We start from the raw sequence: 15,914 nt of genomic DNA, 5'->3' as shown, positions 1-15,914 counted from the left end.
TGCAATGCAAAAGATACTGCATATTTGGACATTTATTTTCGAAAAAAGTAGGACAATGAAGATCATGTTTATATCGATAAAAAATGTTAAAAAAATGGCAAGATATTGCACTAAATTATAAATATTTATACATTGAATCAGTAAAATTATCATAAATTTAAGTGATAAACCGATATGCCCACATCAACTGATACCAATAAGAGTGCGAAGTAATGTATAAAATGGGCCCGCAATAATATTTGTTACAAATTTATGTATACAAAGAAATCTGGAATCAGTTTTAAAGGTCATCCAATAAATACGGTGACCAATACAAAAAACCTATACAAATGTAAATAGAGGATATTACTCCCACTGCCCTTCCCATTTAAAATTTTTGTGGCCTCTTCCCTCCAATAAGGTGACACTGGGAAACTGGCAACACCAGACTTTCTGGAATGGATGGACCATATCTTCAAAGAAAATGCATTCTGATATTTATGCTGTTATTATGTAATCCAAACATGGAATATGACTTTTAATATTGGAGTAAAAATTATACAAATCCAAACACTGCAATGAAAAAGATAAATTTTAGTTTCAGACTTTCATGATAAAGGGGTTAGTAGAGTATGCTCCGAAACCATAGATGCTGGATTCGAATCTAGTAAGGTTTCCCATCATATTCATCATTATCTTTACACTTTCATTGTATTTTTGTTACAAAAAAAGTAAAAATAAATTACCAATTACATTTTGACAGGGTGGGCTGTGGCCCACTCTGGCACCCTTGGTGGTGCCTCAGCTCTGGCTTCAACTCGCCCCATGCATTATTATGCAGAAACATGCATTTGTTAATTTTATTTTCAGTTTCTAGAATAAGCAACATTCACATTAAAAAATCAGAATACAGTTTCCTTTACTAAGACAAATGATTTAACACACATTTTAGATTTAACAGGAAAGCCATAAAACCCAGCTCACCATGAAGCAAGCATGCCTCTGTAATCATGCCACACGCACAAGCTGACCCTGTTATCATGTCCTTCAAGATCTGAATATGAAAACTCTGGAAGGACTCCACCAAAATCAGCATAATTTGTATTCCCAAGATCTTGAGGAATAGCAACTGTTCTTGCTGTCATACATCTTACCTGAAATGTATTGACAAAATTATCAGTAAGAAGGAATTTATATATAAAGACAGATTTTGCAGTACAATTAGTCTAATCCTGGGCTTAGTTTCAAATATAAGCTTAAAATGAGGGCCGAGCCGATACAGTGGAACCCAGATATTGCATTCACCCATATTGTGCATTCAATTGTCATCGCTCCAACAGGGCAAAATGTTATGAAATTTTCCTTCATTCTAAGCCTTTCATCCTGATTCCCTGAAAAATATAAAATCGAGATTCTACTGTACCAATACACATGTGGTGGTACTGATATCAGAAAATATCAGATGGAATTTAATCACTGATACCAGTAGAGGCTTTTCAGAAGTCCAGGTGTCTCATGGAGTCTGCAAAAAATACTATTTAGCACTTTGTAATGATCCTGCGAGGTCATCACAATTATTCTCTTTCCGAGTGTTATTATTCCATGTTAATTGCTAATTCTGTAAACGTTATTTGTGTTAACCATCCATTATAAATGGTGTTACGATCTATCGATAATGTGTGTCAGATGCTCTGTGTTAGCATATTATGCTGAGTTGTAATGTTAATAAGGCCCTGCGTGGTCGCAAAGAATTTGTAATATTTATCTTATAATTGTATATTAACGTTTAGCACACGTTTAATATTATAATATGTATTTATCGTTTGTGCCTGAGCATGTAGTTCAATCTCTAGATGGCCTTGCCTGCTCTCGCATGGTTCCACATAGTTCGCGTGAACAGCGCTAGAGGTGCTACTCTGAACCAAGGCTATTAACCGGCCGTACAGCAGATTTTCTTCAGTTGGCTTTCAGGTCTGCTCATGATAAGATCTCTCTTAAAAACTGACCTGGAAGAAAAGTGCACTCCCCTTTGCGAGAGGCCAAGCACCCTAAAGAAGTGTGGTCTCCGCTAAAGACTGCAAGAGGTTTCCGCCACTATAAACCAGAGGTACCCTGCCTGGGGATTGAGGCGTTGGGTTTCTAGACAACCACTCATAAGGTTTACCATTGTGTACCCCATTATCGTTGACGCTCGGCGTAAATGGAATGGTAATTGTAAGTACAGGTGTTGCCGTTTACTGCTTAAACCCAATCGCAAGGTACTGGGCTTTATTAGGCTGTATACGACAAGGGTCGTAAAATTTGACTGTAAAATTACAGGTCAGATAAAGTATGATGGTTATCGTGAAGGTGACCTTGATAGATGCCCTTTTTTTCCCCAAAAGCCAACAGTTCACTGCAAAAAACTGAAGTTACAGAGGTCGGCGCAAGTAAAGGACTGCCCTTTACTGACGTGTGTTGATGCTAAGGTTATAACTCCAGACGGGAGCTGCATCAGTGTTCCTGTTTCCAGTTTACGGCAGTTTACAGAAGCCATTCTCCCCCATTGTGTGACAGTATATTGGGCAAGTGAGTGTAATATACTACATGGGCATGTGCTAAACTTACACCGCTTACAGTTGCTATAAGTGTATTCATCTCGGTCATTAAACTTTCTCTAACTTTAGACTGTGTACTTTTTCCCGAACCCTGAGTGAAATAGTGTCTCATGTCACTGCTGGAGAAAAAGTTAGCATGATGGGTAAAACTTTGGAGTGGGTTTGGTGCTACTGATAGGTAGTTGCCAAGCTAGTTGGCTTGCTCCTCCGCAGACGTACTTGTGTAGGTGTAGTAGGCACCCGGAGAATGTTGCAACTTTCTTACCTGGAAATTCCTTATACTGATTATTTTTGCAACAACATTATGAAGATAAATTGCTCGTGATGAAATAGTTATCTCGTGAAATTATGAAAATTCTAATGACACACTGGTAAATTGTTATTGTATAATTCCAACATAAAACTTATACATTAAAATCAATAAATATTCTAAACTACTTTAATTGTTGCTACAGTGCCTTTCACAGCCGAGTCTTCCACGGAGCGGCGGCTATTACACGGGGCAGCGAGAGTGCGTCTGCCGGCAAACTGGAAGCTACATCCACATAAATGGAATCGCTAACTATGTAATGAAATTAGCTCGTACAATTACATGGACAGTTAAAATTAACGTGAGCACGTAACTTGTTACAAGAGGTGTTGGAAATGATGTCCTCTTCCTTCCACACATTTACGGCATTTTTTAAGGAAATTTTCACTAACATGTATCAGTTCCTCTTCCGAAATTGCTCCTCATATTTTCTTTCAATTCTTCTAACGTATGACTTCATAGGTTTAAAAGCTTGGTAGCTCAATATGCAGACCTCATGCAAATGTCTGTATCTTGTGCAAAGCGCCGGAGGGATATTTGAAAATTGTATTCCAATCATGCTCCAACATCATCTAGTTTCTCCCCAGTAAACACACGCAGTTTCCCCTTCGCTTCTTACCAAGAACAGACCCTGTTTCCTTAAATTTCCTAAGTTCTTGAAAGTTGTCTCTGTATGGAACAGGAATATCTGGGAATTCTGCTGCCAAGCGCCTTCTGAATTCTTCCCTATAAGAATTCGTAATGATGTAAAAGTCGTACATAAAAATGAGTTGTTTTAAATTGTACGTGGCATTATTAGACAGCAGAAAAGCACGAGTAATATGTAAACTAAAAGAAAACAATCTAAAACACTTGTTAACACCTTAACACTTCACAAACACGTGCAAACTGGACACCAGCTATCTGGATACTGAAGCAATGACACATCCAGTGCCAAGGTCAGCGTACAGCTGTGGGTCTAAATGCCGGCAGATGCCCTCCCACCACCCGGAGTGTTAACCACCATTTCATGGAAGACTCAACAGTGAGAATTGATAAGAGTATTGATATTGGCACTGGCTCAGTCCTAATATAAAACTTACACAAAACTCTCATATAAATGAAAACAATACAGCTTTTCTTATTGTTTCATAGTCCTTACCCAAATAATTACAGGAAAACTTACTAGTTGTTGGGCAGCCCATTGACGATGGGCTGGAGCAAGGTATGTTGACAGCACACATGCAGATAGAGCATTTGCTAATTGCAGAGATCCATTGCTAACATCTGACGGGCTGTCTGGAGGTTTTGCTTTCTCTGCTGCAAGACAGAAAAATGTAAGTGGAAAATCTACTGAAACTCAAACTAACATTAATGTTTCACTGTGTTGCAAATGATTAAAAAAAGCAGTTCTATGCTTGTTTCTTACCATCTATAGATCGATTTTTCTGTTATTCTCAAAATCAGTACAGTGGAACCTCGATTTTACATTTTCCTGCATTTTAAGTAAAATTGGGGTTCCATTGTATTTCTAATTTACTAGAACTTTGTTCTGAATACACCAAATATCAAGTATTTCATGGTTAAAAATTTCTTGCAAAGGGCATAATTTTAGAAACAAGATTCATGCATGTGACGTAATGATAAACATTGACAACAAAGAAGAGTATTAGAGTATTATTAACACTTATATGAAATAAGTTACTACACATTCTCGCACTACTGACATATAAAACACAAACCACTTTTCATAAAACAAAGAAGGTACATGTTGGGTTTTGCATTTTAAAATTTTAAATGCTTTTTTACACAACACAATGAGCAAGACCACTGAAGGCTCAAAGGAATTGGTTTCTAAAATGTCATGGATTGATTGATTGACTTGCTTTATTTTACTTCATTTTTTGTGCCACTTTTGGCTAATTGTAATTGATGACTGGACACTCACAAACATCCATGCCCAGGCTGGGATTTGAACCTGGGACCTCTAGCATCGTAGCGCAATGTGCTAACCATTCCGCCATGGAGACTGACTAAATACTCTTGGGTGGAAGAATCATTAGGTCTACCACTTCTTGCCTATTCATGTTCTTGATCTGATTAGTCAGAATAAATCTTTCAATGTATACTAATGATATGGCCACACTATGAAATATCCCATTTTCATGTCTGCTGAAAGCAGGGTTAGCCCAGGTGGGCCCAGCCCAGTTTTTCTCACGTGTTTTTTTTTCAGAAAAACCCACCTTGAAAAACCTACTCACAATGTTGTAAATTATTGCTTTAAATAATTGTGAGATTCTAGAATTGTCAACAGTTTGAGAAAACTTGTAAAGTAAAAGCTTAGCCAAGCTTATAATACTCAAAATAATTACTGTGGTACAAGTCACAGTGGTTTTTTTCAGGATATTTTCCTCAAATCATGCTAGAAATTGACTTTTAACAAGAAATAATACGAACATATATCCAAGAAACAAAAAATCACAAGGGTCTGAAATATTTAGATAAAACATTGAACGAACAAAGCTTATAATTTTCAAATGTGCTAGCACCTTAGATATCAGTCACTTCCGTATGTGGGCAAGCCACATAGTTTCACCTGTGACGTTCAACTTTTACAATAAATGTTTCCATGTATAAAACATTACAAAGGAGAACTGAGTACATTTTATTGAAATGTTGTGAAAGTAGTATAAAGTTAACTGTGGTATAATTAAATCAAACACTTTTAAAATGATTCATTTCATTTCTCAAAATTTAGTATGTGTGCAAGTGTTCTGTTTTCTTTCCAATGCCTTGCACCGAGACAGTGCATTGACAAGCTCTCCAGTTCAGTGCATTGATTGAACATAATGGGTTGCTTGCCCATGTAGGATAAATGTTATTTGTGGTTAGGAGCTCTATACCCAAGAAGTTGAGCACTCTCATAATCTACCACAATTTTTTTTTTCTTAAAAATAGGGGGTGTGGGATACTCAAGTAAATACAATGCATACATATACTTTCATATTTTGACCATTTTTGACATTTTCAAACCTTTTTATAGACTACAATTTCGAGCTTTCTGCATAAAACTTTCAGGAGCATTTTGACAATACTTGCACTGTAAATTAACAATAAAATTATTGAAACATAATGCACGATTTAGGAGGACCATGGGAGGGGTGGATGGGCAAAGAAAGACAAGTCATCTATTTAGTGTTATTTCTCTTGTAGTCTACGGTTATTACAAGCATAAAAACACAGTTTTTTGTTGTGACGTTTCTTAACCATTGTTATAGCTGTATCTTTAGTCAAACTAAAAATAAATGTCTGATGAAGGGAGCGTGTGTTCTCCTGAAACGTCACAACGAAAAACTGTATTTTTATGCTTGTAATAACCGTAGAGTACAAGAGAAATAATTCTAGAATGCAAGCAATACGTACATACAAGAAAAACTATCTATTTAGTGACCATGATAACATGTTTCTGCAGCTAGAAAACTTGACAGACTGCAATAGTATTGCATGTGAGTGATATTGAACAATGTGTTTCAAGATGGTGAATGAAAAACTGATTTTCCTCATGTTGCACGCACGCTCTATACCATGCTCTCTTTTTCCCCAAAACTAACTGTCTACAATGCATTTTCGGAGTATAAGGAACTAAACTCAGTCATTGTAGATAATCTGTCGATCCGCAATTTTGCAGTAAAACTTATAAAATTATATTTCATAGTTTAGGAGAGGAGTGGTGGTAAAATCGCGAACATACATTTTGCCATAAACGTAAAGCTTTTCAGTTGGAATTTTTAAACTTAAAGAATTGTTGTCATATTGTATTTGAGAAAAATTTGTCACCATGTTTAAAGATGGTGGACAATTTAACATGGCTTGAGAGAACTTTAAGTTATGCTAATATTTGAGGTTAGATTTTCATAGATTAAAAAAACAAAGTCTCAGCTACGTTAGGACATTACTTGAGCTTAACGTTCTTAGTACACCCAGAGAATGATTTTATTTTGTATTTGCTTTTGTTGAAAGCATTTCAAGAATGTGGATGAAAAATTGATTTTTCATATTCTGAGGTAGCTCCAAATTCTGATGCCACTTTCAAATATCTGCCTAAACTACATTTTTGAACATTAAGAAAAGAGACTTAAATATTTTAGGGCATTTCTTAAGCTATGGTGTGACAAATAATTTTTTAACAATATAGTGCATATGTATGTTGGGATTCAAGTGGGTGCCACTAATGTTTTGTCCATGGGAACTGTTAGTTTCATGCCAACTAAAGGTTAAAAGATTAAAAATCAGTAACTTACGTGTGTGAGCATGAGATTTTTTGAACTACGTTTCGAAGGTTATACTACCTCCTTCTTCAGGTTGAAACGATGTTTTCAGACACATGACATGGTGCCTCGTCGAGAAAGTGATGGTTGAGGATTTAGGTTAAAATGGTGTAGGAAAGACACTTTCTAAAAAAGAAATGTAAAATACACATACTAAAACCACGCAATACTCTATAAAAACAAGAGAACGTTCAAAACTGATGAAGGCGAACTGCCGATCGGTGCTCGGGGTAGGCGAATGCATGGTGTCAGCTCATACCAGGAGAAGGAAAATTCCTCTCACCCGGTCTTTCCTCAACTGGGGCTCGTGAGTCACCAATCCAAGGTGAATTCAACTTCCACCTCGGCGGCTTTCCTAACCTCAGGGGTAACATGGAAGCCCATCTCGTCTCTACTCCTGGCGGCTTTATCCCATTTTTTAAAAAAGTTTATCCAGCCGTCTTCCAAATTCCCATCATCCCTATTGAGTATATTCCTATTATCCACGCATATATAGGCTGCCTCATACACATTTCTGTCCAATTTATTGTTAATCTTCCTAATGACTTCTCTTTTGGCGACCTTATGCAGGTTAACTAATACGTGTTCAGATAATCCTGTCTTGGGGATACCCAAGTTTACATCTTTATCGTGCTTGCCCCACCTAATTTGCATACTCATCCCGGTCTGTCCCACATATTCCTTTCCGCATTCACATACTATCCTGTACACTCCCTTTTGCTCTTCAGGTTTTTGTGCCTATCTCCCCTTCCTTTCTTATAAGACGTGAAGTGTTTCACATTTTAGCCCGTATCCCCTTACGGGTTTTTCAATTTTCTCGGAAACACCCTTAAAATATGGAATCCCTACAAAATACGTGTTCTTTTCACCATTTCCTACCTCCTTTTTATCGTCATCTTCATCTTTATCCTTTTGTGGTAGTTCTTGTCTGACAATCTTTTTTGCTTTCCTAGCTACTTTTTCCATGTCACGGATGGTATATCCATTCTTTATACCCACCTTCTTTATCCATTCTTCTTCTTTTTCTTTCTCTTTTTCGTCATTGCACAGCCTTTCGGCGCGAATGAAAAAGTTAAGAAAAACATTTAACTTAGTTCTATTAGAATGTTGGGATCCCTTATGGAGGTACAGCTCGCCAGCCAACGGTTTATGAAAGACCCCGGTTACAATCCGTTGTCCGGTTTTAGTAAGGCATAAGTCTAGAAAGTGGATCTTTCCGTTGGCCAGATCTTCTCTGGTAAAACCAATTCTGGGATCTTGCTTGCCCAATTGGTTGAAAATGCTATCAAGTTTGGTTTCATTCCCTATGATGAGGATGTCATCTACGTATCTCCCATAGTATTTTACCCCTCCCCCCACATGCTCCATGGCGGCTTTTTCTACATAGTGCATGAAGATGTTGGCCACGAGGCTGGGAATGGGGTTACCCATGGCCAACCCTTCTTTTTGTCGGAAGATTTTATCGTTAACGTAGAAGTAATTGTACCCCGTAATGAGAAAGAACCACCTGACATATTCCCAGGCGACCAAGATTTCAACATTTTGGTCTATTAACCATCTATACAAGCAATCCCCGGCTTTGTCCCGGGGGACACTGGGATACAGATTAATAACATCGAAACTACAGATTGTGTCTCGTTCTTCTATGGTAAGTTTTTCAATGGTTTCTTTGACCATAAGAGAGTTTTTGATACTAAACTGAGTGTCCATATTAATTTTCCCCAATCCTCTTGGTCATTTCTTTAGCTAGACCGTAACCCGGATGCGCATACATAGGGATGATGGGTCTGAGGGGTATCCCTTCCTTATGGGTCTTTGGTATCCCAAAGGCTGTGGGAATATTCCCTTCTTTAACACTCTTAAGTAGTTTCTTTTTTTCTGCGCTTCCCAAAGTAAAACTGGTTTCAATGCCTTTTTTAAGTTCTCGTTTAATCTTATTGATGGGGTTCACTTTGGTTTCATCGTAGTCATAACTCCTAAAGCTATCTTCCAACTTGCTATGGTATTCCTCTTTCCCGATGATAACCATTTTATTTTCTTTATCGGATCTAATCAACTACACATCATTATACTTAACCCATTTTTTCACATTGTGAAGACTCCCCCTAAGCTTACTTTCCATTTTCCCCTTTGGTGTCCTATAGTTGGTTGCGGGTGGCTCTTTTTCCCTTATGCTTAGGTGCATTTGTTCGTCAATGATGTCACGTATTTTTACCCTGACACTAGATTTAACCACTTTTTCGTCTAATTTTCCGGCTATTTTTTCAGCCGCAATAACGAATTCTTCTTTTTCGAAGTTTTCATCTCTTATGGCAAACTTATGTCCCATTTTCATAATTTCCGCTAAAGCTTTAGGGGGTTGAAGTTTTGTTAAATTTAAAATGTTGGCTTTATTTTCATCCCCTTTTCTATGCCTATTCTCTACCTCCTTAACTCTCTCGTTAATTCCAATTTAATTGATTTCTTCCTAATTATTTCAATGTCTCTAACATTCGCCTGTTCGACTGTTCTAGAATGTCGCCCCTCGATGCGCCCCCATGTCACCCGGTCTAATCGTCCTCCTATTTCTAAATGTATTTGGTCTAGGGATTAATTCGTGCAGTTGTTACGCACACATTGAAGCTGTAGTTCAAACACAAAATACATAAATACCTTAAGAAAAATATTGTCCATCGCGAGCCACCACTTTCGCCCATCTGTCAGGCAAGTTACGGATTCCGTGGCGAAAGAAGTCCTCATCCTTTGAAGCGATCCAGTCAGAGACCCATTTTTTGATATCTTCTGAAGAAGTGAACGGCTGTCCAATCAAATCGTTATTCATGCAATCGAACAAGTAGTAGTCCGAAGGAGCAACGTCTGGTGAATACGGCGGGTGGGGTAAAACTTCCCATCCGATATTTTCTAAATAGGTTTTGACCGGTTTTGCGACATGTGGGCGAGCGTTATCATGTTGAAAAATAAGTTTATCATGTCTGTTCTCCCATTCTGGTCGTTTCCTGGCCAGAGCTTGCTTCAAATGCATTAATTGTCGTCGATAACGTTCTCCATTAATAGTTTCACCCGGTTGCAGCAGCTCATAGTACACCACACCTTTCATATCCCACCATATGCACAGCATAACCTTTGCACAGTGAATATCTCGTTTCGGTTGTGATGGACTTGGTTCACCTGGCTTCACCCAGGCCTTTTTTCGTTTCGGGTTCTCGTAATGGATCCACTTCTCATCGCCAGTAACAATGCGATGCAAAAACCCCTTTCTTTTATGTCTTTGAAGCAGCAATTCACAAATGGTTTTTCGTCTTTCAACGTCTCTGTCTTTCAATTCATGTGGAACCCAATGTGACATATTTTGAATCATTCCCATGGCTTTGAGGCGTTTGGAAACTGTTGTTTGATCAACGCCTAATGCTTCTGCAAGTTCTTCCTGCGTTTGACACAAATTCTGAACGAGCAATGCTCTCAATTCTTCGTCTTCAATTTTTTTTGGCTGTCCAGGTCGCTCTTGGTCTTCCAGGCCGAAATCACCACTTCTGACACGTTCGCTCAGCTAGCGCATGGTCACCATACACTTCCATCAAAATACGATGACTTTTGGTAGCACTTTTTCTGCATGTTAAAGTAATGAAGCGGAACACCCCGCAAAAACACTTTATCTGGCACAAACTGCGCCATGTTCAGTTGACTACAAAATGCTGTTGTTGACGTGTCAATCAACTGCCCTATAATACGAACGATGCACGCTGACAGGAGTTTTCAACGCATGTGTGGCTACACGGAACTGTGGGACGATACGCTCATTACGCCATCTCTTGTCCAGGCGCATGAATTAATTCCTAGACCAAATAACATGTAACACTCAGAATTGAGCCTATCCACCTGTGCATATGCCTCCCTTATGCACATCCCCAGCATTTTAAACTGTATTTCCCTCTTTTGATCTAGCACTTTAAAACTAAGGAGTTGGTACCCCCACTTTAAAAAACTCGGTAAAATACCCTTCTTCCTACACTGCTTGAGGAAACCTATCCTAATTAGGGTTTTATTAAGCTTAATCCTCAACTTTTCAAATTTGCGCACTTTCCTCCCCGTATCAAAGATCGGTAACATACTGATAATGTGCTGATTGCTCACAATTAAATAAAAACTAAAAATCAGTAACTTTCGTGTGTGAGCATGAGATTTTTTGAACTACGTTTCGATCGGTGCTTGGGGTAGGCGAATGCACGGTGTCAGCTCATACCTGGAGAAGGAAAACTTCTCCCTCCCGGTCTTTCCTCAACCCGGGAGCTTGTGAGTCACCAATCCAAGGTGAATTCAACTTCCTCCGGGGGGGGGGGGGGGGGGAGGAGTTTTCCTTCTCCAGGTATGAGCTGACACCGTGCATTTGCCTACCCCGAGCACCGATCGGCAGTTCGCCTTCATCAGCTTTGAACGTTCTCTTGTTTATATAGAGCATTGCGTGGTTTTAGTATGAGTACTTTACATTTCTTTTTAAGAAAGTGTCTTTCCTACACCATTTTAACCTAAATCCTCAACCATCACTTTCTCGACAAGGCACCATGTCAGGTGTCTGAAAACATCGTTTCAACCTGAAGAAGGAGGTAGTATAACCTTCGAAACGTAGTTCAAAAAATCTCATGCTCACACACGTAAGTTACTGATTTTTAATCTTTTAACCTTAAGTTGGTATTTAATTGTGAGCAATCAGCACATTATCAGTATGTTAGTTTCATAGCAACCAGATATTTTGGAGGATGGATACGGTATTCCATTTGGATGAAATCAGTAAAAACAAATATGTCAGCCTTATAATTTTGGCATGGTTAATACACGGAGGAGATATTTAAACTTGAAACATCCACAAAAAAAATGGGGAAACAAAAGTGTGAACAAACTACATTGAAGCAGATTTAAAAGTGTGTGTTTGTATAGTTGTGTAGTAGGTAAAGGTAAAAATCCCCATGCATATAGCACCGCACCATGAAGGCACATTCAGGGGATATGGGGGTAGTGCCCGACATATTCTTAATCTTGGCCATTTTGGAGATGATGTGATCACAACCAAACTCCGGCTGCCTTTACCCCCCAGTACCATTGATTTGAGGCTGGGTGAGTTCCAGAGCTGCTTTATGCAGGGACAAGACAAATTCCAACCTTAGATCACCCACCCCAAGATACGAACCTGGATCTTCTGCATGGCAGTCAGCCAGCCTGTCTACTATTTTTTTACATTTGTAATAAAAGTAATACCCCCAAGCAGTGGTATCCCACTTTTTGTCTCTATCTTCTCAATTTTCACACCCATCAATTTTCTCTGTATTCTCATTGGGACAAACATCCACGTCCGAACCAGGATTCGAACCTGGGGTGTCTGGCATTGCAGCGTGCTGTGCTAACCACTTCATCACGGAGGTTGACTAAACCACCACAGCTATCAAGTATTACTAATTAGTATAGTATTGCAATGCAAAACCCTGGGAACTGATCACAGATCTACTGTTATGCCAGTAAAGTAGAATCAAACTCTTGGTCAAATATTTCAGAACATGGTATTTTAGATAATTTAATAATTTGTCCCGCACTGTGGCTGTGCGGTCATGCATTGGGCTCTGGCTATGGGACGTGTGCAGGTTTGTCTCCTGAGATTTCGGCCTGTGTATGAGACTGGTGAACACTCACCATCATGATTAAATTGGGGAGCTACAAGTGAGTAGCGTAATCCCATCATGAAAACCTACAACGACGACTGGGGGTTCGTCGTGCTGACCACACGTCACCCCATTACTAGTTGGATGATCTCCTACCTCAGAGTAGGCCGGCAGTCGGTAGGTAGGCCTGGGCCCTCAATGGTCTGTATGTTTTTAGTTTAATCATTTCAAGGTGTGAGATCTTGATTGTCAATTCTTAACAGGGTGGCTACTCTACGACCATGATAAAATCAAAGTATAATTCCCAGTTTTCAAGGCGAACTTTCCAAAAATTCAAGCAGATGTTTTCTCTATTTCAACCTTACGTATTACCGCCTCTCAACATCCACACACAAATATCTTAATAATATGAAGGGTCTATGTGATTCCAACATCCAAAAATTATAATTCAATTAAACGATATATGTAATATAATTAAAATATTTAACTTAAGGTGCCGAGTTTCTATTTACAATCAGAGGTGCAACCACGAATTTTTGTCTGAGCAGGTGGGAAGAAAGTGCCAGGATAAACGTACTAATACTACTAATAATAATAATAGCGTTAATAATAATGTTATTATTATAACATTATTATTATTATTGATTTGTTTTATTTTACTTCACTTCTTGTGCCACGTTTGGCTAATTTGCGAAGATGGGGATGAGTGATATTATGAAATTGATGAATGGAGTCGCAAACATCCATGCCCAAGCCAGGAATCGAACCCGCTGGGACAAACGTTGTTGTTGTTGTTGTTATACAACATTTTTTTCATTTAGATAGTTCAGCACCCGGGGCCAACTCCCGCCGCTCCCTAGCTATGGTTATAAACTTGATAAGACTAAGGAAAGCAGCTCTATTGCAAGCGAAGCGAGCAAAAAAATTTTGAGAAAATAATCTTTATTTGCATAAAATATGAATAGCATTTGGATTAATAAAAGTTGTAATTTTTCATGTCTACGGAGAAAAATTCAAGTAGAATTCACGCATAATTCCCAGTCAATAATTCACGCATAATTCCTGGAATTCAAGGAATTCTCGGTGAGTAGCCAGCCTGAACATGTTAACACTAAATTGTGTACGTATTCAAAGTTTCTTTAATACATGCATTGCAGATATAGCATATTATTAAAATGCATTACATAATCCATTTATCTGCCTCATAACAGACCAACAGCAAAAATGATACAAATCTCTCAAATGTGCACGTTCCTTTTCATCCAAACAATTGTTCGTGCATTTTAGACCAAACTGCTTAGCAGTAACAGTTTGAACTACATAGTTGGCCTTATTTCTCTCTCTGGTAATTTGCAATGCATTACAGAAAAGAATGATATCACTCGCTTCGCGTGCAGAAACAATATTAATTTAAGCGGGTGCCACATTCTCTATTTTTGTTCGCCGCTCCCTAGCTACGGTTTTGAACTTTTACGAATTTATGAAAAAAAATTATGAAATGTACTTCTGCATAAAATTTGAAATCCAGGATGGCAATTGCCTCTATGTTCCCCCTCCCTGCATGTGCCCTTGGCAGCAGTGACGTGCACTGAGGAGTAGCTAGTCTAGCAGAGATAGATCAATCAATCTCAAATCTCTAATTATTTTCAAATCACAATATTTATTGTTTTGTTGAAGCCACAGTTCATATGCACACTTTTTTTCACGCGCTTCTCGTCCCTCGGTGTGTTCAGCGGCCTAGCTTGTTCTTTCTCCGCCTCACAGTTCCAGGTAGAAACAGGTTTCCGAAGGGAAAGGGAAGATTTCTGCCTATACCTCCCTTGCCCCCTTGCCCTCGCTCCAATGGTTGAAAGCCCGTGCTTTCAGGTCCTCCAGTCTATCTCCTATAGGACAGATAGGGGATTGGATTCCCTTCGCTTCCTTTGTAAATCCTCTAAAGAACTAAGGGAAATGTTTCTGCAGTACTTATGTTCTCTGTATTTACACTACTTTTTACACGTTGTACAATATATATAATATGGGATGTACTTTTATTATTTATGCAACAATTGGAACGTCTTATGTGCAGACAAAAATGTTATGCTTTTTTTTAAATATGGAATATATAATGATTAAATAACAATTATTTGCTCACACTCTCTCTTGTTCTCGTTTTAGTAGTGTTTTATTTAAATATACTAATCTCTTGGCCTCAAATAAAAAAAATGGATAAGCTAACAATCATAAAAACGGATGTATTTATTTGGGCAAGTGAACGTGCGTTCTAATTCTTGTTCTTGGTTTGGTTTATTATACTTCCCTTTTCTGCCACATTTGGTTATCACGAAAATGAGGATGAGTGATGATATGATGAAACTGATGAACGGACCTTACAAATAACAATTCAGGCCGGAATTCGTGACGAACGTACATTCTTCTTCTTATGTGTTGTAATCTGTCTGCAGTGAACAATGAAAAAATTAGAAATGAAAAATGTATCCCAGAACTCAAAAAGCCAATTGAATATCATTGAAGAAAGTAGAAAAAGGTGTGTTTTGTTACCTGTTTATTCCCCATCGCTTTTTGTAGCTGTATAGATTTAATCGCAATAAGTAGCTAAGAGCTTATGAAAGTCGTGAGGGACAATCATAAACAGAGAACTCTAGGCTCCTGATTTCACAGTGCCCTGCATATGCACTGGGAGGAAATTATTTGTATTTTCTTCTCTCTTCCATCGCTTTACCTAATTTCTGCCATGACGATGAACGTTGATTAAATTAAATGGGTGAAGAGTGGTTGCAAAGAAACACTCATGCAAAGACCAGGGCTCGAGCCCGGATCCTTCAGTAACGAGATCGTGAAATGGGGAAATTAGGGAAATCAAGCAATGCAAAATTTTTGAAAAATCATTAATCATATCTAAACATGGTATTTCAAAAATTCAATTGAAAATTACTACTCAGGAAAAATGCAGTTTGCTTTACCGATACCCAGGTATCCGAATGGTTAGCGCCTTCCTCACATATTTGTTGTCTGCCGACCTCCGTGGGGGAGTGCAAGTGGTCCCGGATCTGTACCCGATGGAGGCATATAG

General features: G+C 38.5%; 1 protein-coding gene across 2 annotated transcripts in view; it reads right to left on the bottom strand.

Moving 5' to 3' along the window:
• LOC145984969 (putative E3 ubiquitin-protein ligase HERC1) overlaps positions 1-15,914 on the bottom strand; it is a 309,625-nt gene that overhangs the window by 87,572 nt on the left and 206,139 nt on the right. For both annotated transcript variants that reach the window (XM_083118420.1, XM_083118421.1), the window contains exons 49-50: positions 4,052-4,185; positions 964-1,133 (exon numbers count right to left, since the gene is read on the bottom strand). In XM_083118420.1, the coding sequence (XP_082974546.1) occupies positions 964-1,133; positions 4,052-4,185 (304 nt within the window). The remainder of the gene's footprint in view (positions 1-963; positions 1,134-4,051; positions 4,186-15,914) is intronic.

Source organism: Lepisma saccharinum, chromosome 3, assembly GCF_977018435.1.
Source record: "Lepisma saccharinum chromosome 3, izLepSacc3.1, whole genome shotgun sequence".
Classification (NCBI taxonomy): domain Eukaryota; kingdom Metazoa; phylum Arthropoda; class Insecta; order Zygentoma; family Lepismatidae; genus Lepisma; species Lepisma saccharinum.
This window is presented reverse-complemented; position numbering and strand designations above follow the sequence as displayed.